At 44.6% G+C, this 13,942-nt stretch overlaps 2 protein-coding genes across 2 annotated transcripts; one reads left to right on the forward strand and one right to left on the reverse strand.

Moving 5' to 3' along the window:
- Positions 1-1,970: 1,970 nt before the first annotated feature.
- Positions 1,971-4,543, reverse strand: LOC101159606 (olfactory receptor 4E1-like). Its single transcript, XM_004076745.5, has 2 exons — positions 3,974-4,543; positions 1,971-3,389 (listed from the first exon to the last, which is right to left on the reverse strand). Exon 2 carries the CDS (start codon positions 3,369-3,371, stop codon positions 2,433-2,435), a length of 939 nt encoding a protein of 312 aa, XP_004076793.1. The 5' UTR covers positions 3,372-3,389; positions 3,974-4,543; the 3' UTR covers positions 1,971-2,432.
- Positions 4,544-6,469: 1,926 nt separating this feature from the next.
- Positions 6,470-9,178, forward strand: LOC101159845 (olfactory receptor 52D1-like). The gene has a single exon (XM_004076746.3). The coding sequence runs from the start codon at positions 6,856-6,858 to the stop codon at positions 7,801-7,803; it is 948 nt and encodes a 315-aa protein (XP_004076794.1). The 5' UTR covers positions 6,470-6,855; the 3' UTR covers positions 7,804-9,178.
- The last annotated feature ends 4,764 nt before the right edge of the window (positions 9,179-13,942 follow it).

Consider the following 13,942-nt stretch of genomic DNA (forward strand, 5'->3'; position numbering starts at 1 on the left):
CTCCGGGGGTGGGGCCCCTGGGCTGGGTGGGCCTGGCCCCCTTGCTGGGGGGGGGGGGGGGGCAGCTGTCTGACCACCGGGGGACAGTCTACCAGCTGTCCCCAACTTACCCCCTTCCTCATATAACCTCATAATAGGGTGAGGGGGTGGGGGGCTTAGCCTGCGATGAGCCTTGGGGGGGGGGGTTTACTAGGCAGTGGCCCCCCTCCCATGGTTGCCGTATGGAGTGGGCCCCCCCTCTTTCGGTTTTATTTGCACCTTAGACATGTAGGGCCCTTGGTAGGGGGGGTGCTTGGACATCACTGCCAGCAAGCAGCGGATGTCCTCCTGGCACCCTACCCGCCAATTTTAACCACACCTTAGACATTTAGGGTCCCTTGGTGGGGAGGGTGAGGGGACGTCACTGTGAGTAATCAGGAGATGTCCCCTCAGTGCCCTACCCGCCAATTTTAACTGCACCCCCCTTAGCACACACACCCCTCCCCCCTCAATATATACATTCCAACATAAACACACACACATGCACACACACACCCTCTCAAACACACATACACGCACACACATTTTGCAAGGAAGGTGGGACCTAGGGCCATCTGTCCCCTGCCTCTTCCCTGGTGGGGGGTACGGGCCCCTTTGCAACGGCGGCCGTGTCCCCGGGGTGCCGGCTTCCTGGGCCCGGCGGTGCTCTCTCCGCGCGGCGGGGGGGTTCACATTACATCTGAGCCGGGAGTGTTCGTGTCCCTGGGGGGTGGGTTCTGGTCCTTGCTCCTGGGCGCTGGGCCCCGCCATATTTCCAACTGTGGCCGAGCCTGGTCGGGCCATATTTACAACACCCCTTGTGGGCCCTCTTTTTTTCCCCGGGGTTCCCCCCCTCTTGGGCGGGGGCGGCGGGCCCCTGCCCCGCTCCTCCCTGGACCAGCCGCGGGCCGGGCGGATGGCTGCCTGGAGCGCGGAGCGGGTCTCCCTTGGGGGGTCCTGGCTCGTACCTGGGGTTGGGGCGGGGGGATGCCCGGAACTCCTGGGTGGTGGTGGGGTGCTCGTCTGGGGCTGTGGGCGTCCGTCTCCGGTGGGGCCCTGCGTTGGGTTCTCCCGGCGCGGCGGGGGGGCTGCTCTCCTGGTTGGGCTGGGGCGGCGCTCTCTCTCCCTCCGTGCTTCCCTGCTCTCTGGCTCTGGGGGCCTTGCGGCGGTCCTGCTGGCCCTGGCCTGGGTGGCGGGCTTGGTCGCCCGGGCGGCGGTTGTTCCCTGCCGGTTCCCGTGTGGCGTTGGGGGGATTCCGGCTGCCGCTGCTGCTGCGGTGGGGGTCTTGGGGTGGGGATGGCTGGGCACTCTCCCTCCTTCTTTCCACGTTCCACCATCCATTTTAGAAGAACATAAACACTCACCTGAGCACAGGTGTTAGCTCACCTTTGCACTTACAGTTTGCATGACTGAATGACTGAAATATTTCACACTAGTTGGTTTTAAGGCATAAGTATGCGTGTGAACACTATCTGTTTTGTATATATGTCGACAGGTGGACATTTTTTGCAGCTAGCAGGTGTGTTTATAACATTTGAGTGTGTGTGTGGACAGGCTCCGCCCTTATTGTACTACATTTGAACGTTACCATAATGATTAACAACCAGTAAACTTGTTGCTTTATGCTGCTTCATGGTCTTATCCCCCTTCCCCTCCTATTATCACCCCCTACCCCCCCTCTCTCTATCGTCCCTCTCTCTTCTTCCCCTCTTTCCTTTTCCGTCCGGTCCAACACCAAAGATTTTCAGACATGATTGAAATTAATAAAGTTTGGCCTCAATTACAAAAGGGGTTTATCCAGACATACCTTTGGTTTGTCTGAAGATTAATAACCCCTCTTGTTAAAGTAAAATCTGTCCAACACAAGAGGCCCTCAGCTCTCATCTGTCTGCCCAGCTGTTGGACAGGACAAGTTAAAAAAAAAAAAAAAAAAAAAAAAAAAAAAACTCGCTAAATCCTTTATTGGGTTACAGGATTGCTGGAGCCTATCCCTGCTATTGTTGGCTGAAGGCAGGGTACATCATGAACACATCACCAGTCTGTTGCAGGGTCCTAACATGAATTTTTATTCTACTTTATAAATATAAAAGTTTAAAGTTACATTTAAATGTCATTAAAGCCACTTTTCTCCATGTCAGAATAAGCTGATTTTTATTGATCCTGTAAACGGTCGAACAGTCCTGATTGGTCAAAGAGTGTGTGTTATTTAGATCTCGCTGGCGACATCTCCAGTGTAAAAGGGTTAAAAGGTCAAGTCTTCTGATGTGAGATCCGAAAACAGTTGTTCTTTCATCCCTGATTAATTTCCTCTAAAGAGAAGTCCACCTTATTTGTTCAAATAAAGAAAATGTTGAAACAGCATAAATATTCTCTGTGTGAAACTCTATTGAGGCAAGAACCTGGCCTTTGCTCCATCACATGTGCTGATGACTCCTGGTGAACACGGCAGTGATTTTCTGCCTGACGGCTTTGATCTGGAGTCCATAGATGATGCCGTTCATGGCAGGAGGAACGACGTGGAACATGATGGAGGCAAGCTTTCTGTGCTCGGATAGCTCTGGAAAACGATGCAGGATGATGATGATCATGCCTGACACCATCATGATGACATATAAAGTGAGGTGTGTGGCGCAGGTCTGGAGCGCCCGGATGTTCACCGTCTTGGCCGGGTTTTTTAGGCAGACCACAATGATCCTCAGGTAGGTGAGCGTCAAGCTGCCGAGCGAGGAGCTGAGCAGCACGGCGGTGAACGCCAGGCCGTACAGGTTGTTGATGAAGACGTTCTCGCAGGACAGCTTAAAGAGTGAGGGGTTGTCACAGAACGGGTTAAAAATGACCCTTCTACAGCGCGACAGGCGCACACTGAGGCCCACCAGGATCAGGACCATGACCACAGAGACCCCCCAGGCCGACACCGACAGATTCACCACCATCCTGGCGCTCATGATGGACGAGTACTGCAGAGGTCTGCAGACGGCCACATAGCGGTCAAAGGCCATGATCATGAGCACGGTGTGGGTCATGGTGGCGTGCACGTGGCCACAGAAAGCCTGCAAGGCGCAGGCGGCGTAATGAATGATGCGCTCTGAGCTGGGCTTGAAGTGGTTGCTGAGCAGGTGGGGAACAATGATGGAGGCGCCAAAGACGTCGTTGATGCCCATGTTGCAGAAGAGCAGGTACATGGGCTGGTGGAGGCTCCTCTCCACGCTGATCAGCACCACCAGGCTGATGTTGGACAGCATGATGAAGACATAGATGAGCAGGAGAAGGATGAAGACAGGGATGGAGCTCTGAGCGGTCACGTTTAAGCCCTCAATGAGCAAAATGTCTGTCGCTGAACTCTGGTTCTCCATAGAGAAGGTTTAAGGAATCTGGAAAGAGGAGAGCATTCATGCAGGTGAATTCAGACAGACGATCCCGTGCACAGGTGTCTTAAAGTGAATGACAGCTGCGTTTTAGAAAACTAATCCAAATTTCTTTCTTTCTCTAAAACAAACTTTAAGAAAGTTCAGCTGTAACATGTCTTTTCATGATATATCAAAGGTTTTTGTGCTTTGACTTTGAGGTTGTTCTTCACAGTGAATCTGAATATTAAAAAAAATCTTGCTACAGGTCTACCATTTAATACAACTACTAAGTATGAATGCACGTTTGTCCTAAATAATTGAATTTCTTTGAAGCCTTTATCAGACATGTTTATAAGCAGGAATACCAAAAGCTTTCCATCACAGAAAAGGTTATTTTATCCCAATATTTTCTCACTTTGCTGCCTTTCTAGAATTTTCATGAACGTCTTTTTAATTTCATGATCATAAATATTGTTATTGTAAAAAAAAAAGTCCAGAAAAAACTGTGCAATTATCTGTCATTGCTCTGGTAAAACATATGGAACAACATTCTGCTATGACAGAAGAAGGTCAAATGAAGGATTCTCCAAATGCTGCTCCATCCTCACCTCTGAAGACATGGAGCTCCAACAGGAACACCAGCTGAAGATCATCCCTTCATGTTCCAACACAGCTGAGCTGCAACGGGTCAGAACCAACACAGACTAGCTGCAGGGCAGAACCAACACACTCGGTTGAGCTGCAGTGTGTCAGAACTAACACGGCTCAGCTGTGTGAGGCACCGCGTGTGCTGCAGAAGCTTTTTAAAGGTGTGGGTGTTTGCTGCTCGGATTTGTTACCCTATCAGGACCTGTTCTGGGAGATTCATGATCGGGACGCACACACTTCATGAAGGAGGGGTGCGTCTTTGCTCTGTTTGAAATGACATCACTGTTATGTTTTTCTACAACTCCTGCACAACTCTCTGTCAGTTTGTGTGTACATGTATGAGAGAGTGTGTGCATGACAAAGGCTCTTTGTCATCCACACTTTAACTATTAAAACTGTATCTGATCAGTGATCATTAATATAGGATACATTTCATGCATTAAACACAAATATGTTTGGTTTTGGCACCTTAGAGCAGTCAGATTCAACATAGCATATTTTTAGAGTAACAGACAAAAATAAGTTTGTGATTTTCAGTAATGCAGATTTTACATATTATTATACAGCTAAAGAAATTCTAGCTCCAGTAAAGCTGATGCAAATGTGAGAGTAGATTCTGGAGTGAAAATGATAAGTAAAAAACAGGTTTTAAAAAATCCATTTTATTTTCCTGCTTTTGTATGACAGTGAACCAGGTCATGTGACCTATGGCAGTCCCGTGGTCATGAGACTCTGAACAGCTCTTGGAGTTTTGAGCAGTTACAAAAACTTTTGAAAAAGATTAGAGTATCATGACAAAAGTGTATATTTCCATTATTCCATTAGCAAAACTTTTATAGTATATAGATCCAGGGCCCACCATTTAATTATTTTCAAGTATTTATTTGTTTATTTTTCTATAAATTGGGGTTCCAATTCATTAAAATCCCACAAACCCCTTAAGTTTTTCATCTCCATAGTGGGAAACCAAAGTGTCTCTGTACATTGTCTTGAATATATGAATATTTGAACATTGTTTGAGCTCCTGCCTTTGGCTGTTCCAAAGTTTAGTGCCACACACCGACACAGAAACCTTTCTTTGTAGTTCTAATAAATTTAATTTTAAACTTCCTCCTGAAGTCTCCTTCGCTTTCTAAGATTTGTTTTTGGATATTGAATGGTCACACTGTTCTACTGGCTCTGTAGATGTTGAACAACAAGATGACGTTCAAAAATCATCACGGTCATGTCGTTTTTAAAGTCAACATTAAGAAGAGTGTTTGTGTGATTAGAACAAACAGCTTCATCCGGTGTGGAAGCAGAAGATCTCTGACAGCGGGGAGTCATGAAGACGTTCCCAGCAAACGCTCAGTGTTCAGGTCGCCCTCGCTTGTGTTGAATGTTACCTGAAACAACTGCAGTGCACCGATGGACAGCCTTGAGTTTGAGCATGGTGTGTGTCCTCCATTAACCCTGACGAGCACACAAGTCCAATAATGGAACACTCAGATCAGGAAAGCCATTCCTTCCAATCACAGCCTTCCAGATGTCACTAGAATTTAAGCAGGAAAAGCCTCTCTGAGCAGGTCAAGTGACCTTTCATGTAACTCTATGTGTCTAACATTTAGTCAACATACTGTTATTGTTAGGGAATAATCTATTAAAATGATGATTTTAACATATTTTTTCTTGAATTTTCGCTTTGTCGTTCCTCGCCAGTGCTTGAAAAAACTGTTTTTTTTAAACATTTTGTGAACTTAGTTTATGTAAGACAAAGTCCAGCCACAATAAAGCTCTGTGAACAACAATATATTCTAGAGATATATACAAATTTACAGAAAGAAATATTTTGTTTCACTGAAAAAATAATCAGCAAAATACTTAAATGTCACAAAGCTTCATAGACATTTAAGAATTTAATAGAGCTACAGTAGTTGACTTGGTGTGGGGTAAGTACAGGAATTTGGCATCACACACTGAAATCATTTTTTAAGTAATGCCCCGCCCCCCTGGTCCTTGTGATCGGTTATCTTTTTAGCATAGCGGCTGTAGCATAGCCTTGTAGTGTGTACACAAACACTTTCTACAGGAATCATTCGCTTACCTTTGTTTAAATGACACTGCACTTTTTTGATCAGGAGATTTTTACCGGATCAGCCTGCAGACTGTGTTGACTCGTCTGTCATAAGAAACCTTTGAAAAAATAATGCCATTGTTTTGGGTTCCTAAAAACAGCAAACGTTCAAAATCTTTAAAATGTAATTTATATAAAGCAAAAAAAAAACAGAGAAAGTGCAGAAAGCCAGAGTCCGTTCTTAAAGTTTTAGGATATTTTTTTGAAAAATCTGCTAAATATTGAAGAAACAAGAGGAGAACTGGTTGCCTGGCAACGGTTGAGGAAGTGAGGTGGTTTTTCAGTCAGTGCTCCTGAAGATAAAAGGGGCTGCTGCATGAGCCTGAACTGACAGAGGCACAGCTGCTGCCTTCTGCAGGAGGAATGAGAAGCTTCACTGACAATCTGCAGGAGATGTTTGGTTTTGTTTCACATTTGGAACAAATCCAATAAAGTGGATCTGTATATCATCCCGTTTCTAGAGACCTGATTATGTTTTTACTTTCTTTTCTTCATTTTTTTCCAGGCCGACGTCTGGTGAAGAGGCTGACGTTTCTTTAATATTTGAAGGTTCTCATGTCAGTTTCTGTCCCTCTGATGAGTGAAATGTGATCGTCTGTCTGATGAGAGACTGCAGAAGATGCAGAAGGACTTAAATTGCGACTAAGAGTAAACATGGAAAAGAATCTTTTCAAAGCTGTGACTCACCTGCTGTCAGACCAGCAAACTCTTTGAGCCAACAGAAGAAAGATGGAGAACTGGACCACAAGTACAGAAGTCCTGATCCTGGAGGCCCTGAATGTGACTCCTCTGTCTTCACTCCCTGTCTTCATCCTCCTCTTCCTTTTCTACATCTTTATAATGGTCTCCAATATAGGCATGGTGGTGTTGATCCTCTGCAACAGCAGCCTCCATCAGCCCATGTATCTGCTCCTCTGTAACATGACTGTGAACGATGCTTTTGGAGCCACCATCATATTGCCACACCTTCTCAAAGACCTGCTCCTGTCCAGCTCAGAGCGGTATATCCATTACTGGGCGTGTGCCGCTCAGGCCTTCTGCGTCCACCTCCACGCCAGCGTCTCCCACACTGTGCTTGTGATCATGGCCATTGATCGCTACATGGCCATTTGCAACCCACTGCGGTATGCTGCTGTCATGACGCACCAGATGGTGGCGAGCCTGTCCTGGGCTGCTTGGGGGTCGGCCTGCGTGTTGGTGGGGATTCTGGTGGGTCTGAGCGTGCGCCTGTCCCGCTGCAGGCAGATTGTGTTCAATTTAGTCTGTGACAACGCGTCATTGTTCAGCCTCTCCTGCGAGAGTGTCCTCATCAACAACGTGTACGGCCTGGTGTACACCGTGCTGCTGCTGGGCTCCTCAATGGTCAGCGTCGCCCTCACCTACCTGAAGATCATCGCAGTGTGTCTGAGCAGCAGAAACAAGGCGCTGAACAGCAAAGCTCTGCAGACCTGCTCCACCCATCTGGCGGTGTACCTGATGCTGCTGGTGTCTGGCTTCATCATCGTCATCATGCATCGCTTTCCGCAGCTTTCTCAGCACAGGAAGGTTGCGTCGGTGCTGGGCCACGTGGCGCTGCCCGCTCTGAACATCGTCATCTATGGGCTGCAGATCAAAGAGATCCGGCAGAAGGTTTTTGCCGCCTTCAACAAGAAGGTTTTTGCAATTGATGTGAAATGACAGAAGTAGGACAGGAGGGATAAAACCTCAGAAGGAAGAACGAACTCTGAACAACCTGCTGTTTGAAGTTTGACAAAAAGCCTTTGTATGGATACAGCACTCAGAATCTATGCAGGATTTTATCATTCAGGCTAGGAAATTTGTGCTTTCTTCAGAAACTGTGCTTCAGAGAAGAATGAAACATGGAGGCCAAACTGTAGTTCATATTAAATCAAGTGTTTGTTCAGCACAGTAAAAAAAACAGCATCACTGAGGTTGGTGGTTGTCTCCAAGGTAAAAAAAAATAGAGATTTCAAACAGAGGAAATAAAAAAATTGTCGTTAAAAATGTTTAATCGAGGGTTTTGGAATCTGGCTGTAGGGAAGCGAGGTGGTATGTTCCTCCAGCTCCAAAATTCTAATGATCCAGACCTTTATTTTACAGAACAAATAACATGATTATTGTATCCTGTTATTTAATCTACACATGCTTACAGTTTTACTGGAGAGGTCTCTGAAGTGCTCACTAGCACAGAGTAACAGTTAGCATATCACACAGCAGAGGACACACTAGACTTTGTCATTATATGTGGCTTGTGGGCCAGTGTGTTGTCTGTTGCAGACTTGGCTGTACAAACAGTAGGGAAACCCTGTAGGCTATTTGCTGTTTGTTTTCAGTGGTAGATGGCGGTGTGTTCCTCCTCAGAGAATGTCAGCTTTTTCCCAACAAAGCTGCTTAACACTTTTGTGCATTCATCAGTAACATGGAGAACACACCTGCCACCATGTTACCTGCCTCAGCTCAGTTTGCTTCCAACCAGCATAATCATTCATGTGGTGGCAGCACTACCTCACTTTTGGATTCAGAACACTTTAAACTAGGTGGAGCTGGTACAGACTCCATGCATGGTAAAGGGTGTCCATGGGAAGATGCTATGTCTTTCATGGGAGGGAAGAAAAGGAAGACTGGACCACACAACACAGTGAAGGAAATAATTCTCCCTGCCACACAATTTGTTTATAGAGTTTATGTAAACTGTTCATCCGCACAAACCAAAACTGTTGTTGATCTGCCGGGACACTGAGTGCAATGAGAACAATGAAAAATTACAATATGTCACAAAACGTGACATAACAATAATACATTGTGCGATTATAAAAAGTTGGGACAATAATGCAACAATGTGTGGTTATGATTTCATAATGCCTCTTACTGCAATTCATTCCTTTTTTCACTTCTTCTAAATTCTTTTTTCTTGTTTTAATTATGATCCTTGTTCAAATTTTGTTTTGTTGTTTTCTGTAATTCCTTTAGACTTGAGCGCTTCCAGGAAAAAATTTCAATGTACTTGTTCTGAAAAGTACAAATGGCAATAAACTCTTATCTATCTCTTCTATCACTGGCTGAAGACATTTGTGCATAAAGTTGTGTCAGTGTGCTGCTGCCCTCCACATGCTCTGAACGTGGACACACAACACATGCTGCAGTCATGTAAATCATGTTCTGTCAGCTTTGTTATTCTGCATTTTCTCCTCCGGGCTGTTTGTGTTTTTGGCCAGAAACACTCATACCGCATATTCATCAAGACTAAACACGCACTTCTATTGCACCCTGCAGCATAACTGCCCCCCCCCCCCCCCCCCCCCCATTATCAGATTAGCTTTCTTGGCATTAGGGGATCTTCCACCAATTCCAGACCTGGTGTTGAACTGTTGAAGATTTACAATTCACTTCAATTTTATTTGTATAGCCCAAATTCACATCACCAGTCGTCTCGATGGGCTTAAATTTTAATTGAAGAAAGTGCTTAAAACCTTCAGACCTCCTCTTCACAGCTGGCTTTAAAGTTTTCATCTTTGTTTTCCCGGAACCCTAATGGATAAACATTTGTAACGTCTCCCTACACTTACCATGACTGTTGCTTAATTTATTAGTTGACTAAAAAGTACATCAAAGCAACAGTTTAACAGGAACAATCCTTGTGCTTTTCTCTAAAGACAAAAACTGTGTTACCTGTAACTAAACACTTGTGACACTGTTAAGTCTCACAAAAATATGATTTCTTATTTTCAGTCTACAGTATGTCATGTAATTAAACCACTGATCAAGGTAGTTAGCAAACTGTTAAAAACATGGTGCAAATCAGTCAACATTGTGTCTTCACAAACTATTTTTATGGGCTTACGTGCTGATCATATAGGACCCAAAATGCAGAGGACCAGGCTTGGTGGCAGATACTTAAACCTTTAATAAATAAACTTCAACACAACAGATGACCTGACAATGTAGAACATAAACACCTTTTTTTATACACTGAGGATGATGAAATTCATTAAGGTGGCTGTAGTAAATCAACCTGAACATGCCCTTTAGGCAGCACTCCAGTCATTGGTGATTTGTGCCCACTGGCTCCACACTCCAAAGCGCAATACTACATGCATTGGGTGTTCACATAATACGCAAGTGCTTATAAGATGCCTGTAGGATTACTTGAGGAAGAGGAGGACATTGAAGAGTTCTTCTTGATTTCTCATAAAAAATACAAAAGAAAACTCGAGAGTGACTGGAATCTTGGTGGTATGGTTATCCTGAGAGGGTTTGGATCAGATCTGCTGAATAAGAAATACTGTGATCAAACTCCTTAGAGTTACATTCAGGGCCTTCAGGATCAGGACATCTGTACTTGTGGTCAAGTTTAATGACCAGTTTTGAGCTCTTCCTATAAAACTTGCGGCCATTGAATGAGCATTCAAAGTTAGACCGGTTTAAACTTTGACCAATCAGGGACTCAGATTTACTTGTGATGAATTGACGGCGTCTCTTTTAACTCACAGAGGTACCAACAGTTTGACAATTGATCATGAAAGAGAAATTAATAATTCCGGTTTGAGCCTGGCTGGAATTCTATGACACAGAGTCCTTCAGATATCAGAATAGAGCCATAAAAGAAAAGCCTGGAGCAAGATTCACCAGATTTACGCCGCTTTGACATTTCACACCAAGCCTCCTCCTACTGTAGGCGGATGTGAACTATTAAACAGTAGGAAAAAAAAATTAAAGCCGCATGTGGCGTTGTATGGCCTGCAGGCGCTTGCCGTACCCGCTGCCCGCCTCTGAGCACCGCCTCCGCCCTCGCTGCCCACCTCTATGCAGCACTGCCGCCCTCAGCGCCCACCTTTGATCAAGGCTAGGCAAAGCTACATATGGTAAATATTCTGGTTGTGCTTATTTTGCTAAAAGTGCCAGCATCATAATCAGCATCATCAACTGACTCAGAAAACAACATTGTGTAAGATGCTATTATGCTAACTTTGCTGTTTATGCTAATGAGGCTAAAAGTGCTAGCATTGCGATCAGCATCAACAATTGACTCAGAAAAACACATTGCTTAAGATGCTAATTATGCTAACTATGCTAGTTATGCTAATGTGGCTAAAAGTGCTAGCATTGCGATCAGCATGATGAACTGACTCAGAAAAACACATTGCTCCATTGGCAAGAGCTACATGTAATAAGTTAGAAAATACACTTTTTCAAAATGGTGGCTTTTCTGTTGATTTTTTCTCCATAGCAACCATTTTAGATTTTGGCCACCTGGGGATAACAAACAGATCGACATCAGTTTCAGACGAAACGGAAGAAGTAAACTTTTGGATGTCCTTAGCAACGGATATTTTTTGGTGGTAGACTTCAGCTTGCAGCACACCACGTTTGTAATATTTGTGAAAATTGCTTGAAAAAAAATTTCTTTCCTTTGTTGTAGAAAAACGTGAAAATGGCTTAATCGCAGATTTTGGCACAAAATGGCCACCAAACCGTAGGTCGTGTCGCCATCCTGTGATGATCTCAAATTTCCCCTGGATATCACCGACAAGGATATATAGGTTTCGTTAGTTAATTCTCAAAAAAGAAAATTCCAAACTTTTTGATTTTTGCTGAGTCAGCACCTCTTTTGGCAACGTTTTTTTGTTTACAACGCCCATCTTCCTTTATCGATCTTGTTGTAGGTTACATTGTTTTGTTCAGAGTGGGCCAGGAAATCACGTATTTCACTTTCAAGACATTCCAATAAACATTTGTGAGCTAGCTAAGATCCTAACGGTTGGGAATTAGCCACGGACACGCCGTTTAAAGTCTACAACTTCTAATTCCAACATTTTGTCCACAGTACTTTGCTATGGATGCCTAAGAAGTTACAAGACGATCTCTTAAAAAAACCAGGATGAATATTCAATCGAATCTGGTGCTAAAAGGGCTTTTTTCAAAGTGCAGGATTGGCGGCCTTTTCCAAAGGTTAAAGGTCAAGGAAACTGCCGTGGTGTTCGTAGACTGGAGCTGGCAGCAAGTGTGTGCAATTTCGTGAAAAGCACGTTTTCCCATATTGCGGCAAAACACAAAATTCGTCAATTCTCAGAGTTCGCCACAAAACGGCCGCAAAGCCATAGGTCGTGTGGCCGTCCCATAATGATTTCAAAACTTTCTTGGGATATCCCCAACACGTGTGTTTTGGTTTCCTAATGGTACTTTTTTTTTAGGACAAACTTTATTCATTTTAATCATATTTGAAAATATTTTGTGTTGGACAGGACGGAAAGGAAAGGAGGAAAGAAGAGAGAGTGATGTTAGAGAGGGGAGGATAGGAGGGTGATTATAGAAGGGGGGGGGGTGTAACACCATGAAGCAGCATAAAGTAACAAGTTGCTGGATGGTTATACTCATTAAAGTGAGGTTCAGGTGTACTACAAGTCTATAAAGGCGGGGCCTGTCCACACACACACCCAAATGCCACAAACATACCTGTTGGCTCCAAAGACATTCACATGTCAACATGTACACAATACAAATAATGTTCACACACGCATACCTATGCATTCAAACCAACTAGTGGGAAACATTTCATTCAATCACGCAAACTATTTGTGCAAAGGTGAGCTAACACCTGTGCTCAAGTGAGTGTTTATGTTCTTCTAAAATGGATGATGGAATGTAAAAAGAAGGAGGGAGAGTGCCCAGCCATCCCCACACCAAGACCCCCGCCCCCTTCAGCAGCCAGAACCCCCCAACACCCGCACGGCAGCAGATAGAGAACAACCGCCCTCAGGGTGATCACATCCACCACCCAGGCCAGGGCCCGCAGGACCACCACGGGGGCCCCCAAAGCCAGAGAGCAGGGAGGCATGGGGGGTGACAGAGAGTGCAACCTCCAGCCCAACCAGGAGAGCAGCCAGCGCCCCACCCCCACCCCAAAAGAGTGCCCAAAGCCCCAAACAGCACCTCATAACCACCCAGGAGTTCCCCAGGAAAGGAGGAAAGCCTCCTAATGCGAAATCAATGTCGGGCATTTATTTCCTTCATCCAATCAAATTTTGAGTTGGTGTCAGCAGGGCCTTCTAAGCCTTCTAGCAGGCTTAGAAAGCGTCACAGTATTCAGACCTTCTGATTGGACAGAAGTTTCAGGAAGTCACCTGCAGCCTTTTCCAGTTTGACACAGAGCCGCAGAGCACTTTTTGATCTTTCTCAGTTAAAAACAGAGCTGACTGTAATGTACTCCATGGAGGATTTAGCAGGAAACTCTCCCACTGATCTCCTTGATGTCCTTCAACAGAAAAATCTGAGTGAATCATGAGTAGCTGTACAGATTTGTTTTGGACATTGGATTTTTACTTTAGATAGAACAGGTCTTCTTCCAGTCTTCTTCGTTTTTATAAAAGATTGTTTCTGACTATCCTTTGGTTGATGTTTGGGGGCTAAATAATCCCCAAACCAGACAGTACACATGGGCCAGAATTGTGGGTGGGAATTTAAGCCTCGCTAGACTGGACAGGTTTTATCTCACCAGCAGTTTTAGGAACGGGGTGCATGGATGTTCCATTAATCCGGTTGTCATTAGTGATCATCACATGATTACACTACACAAACATCTTGGATGCTCATACTAGCATTATCCCTATTTTTATTTTGAATGATTGTGAACTCTAAACTTTCTTTGTAGTTTTTCATGAGGAAACTTGACTATTTTAGTCCAAAGGTTTGTTGACTGTTTCTATGGCTACAAGTTACATTATTTGTCCTTTGAGATTGATCCATGTCTTCATAAATACGCAGAAGAGGTTGGGTCTGCTGACAGACTTTTCGCTGTTTGGAATGAAGGCGAGGAAAA

This window comes from Oryzias latipes, chromosome 14 (assembly GCF_053564925.1).
Source record: "Oryzias latipes strain Hd-rR chromosome 14, Olatipes_Hd-rR_3.1".
NCBI lineage: Eukaryota > Metazoa > Chordata > Actinopteri > Beloniformes > Adrianichthyidae > Oryzias > Oryzias latipes.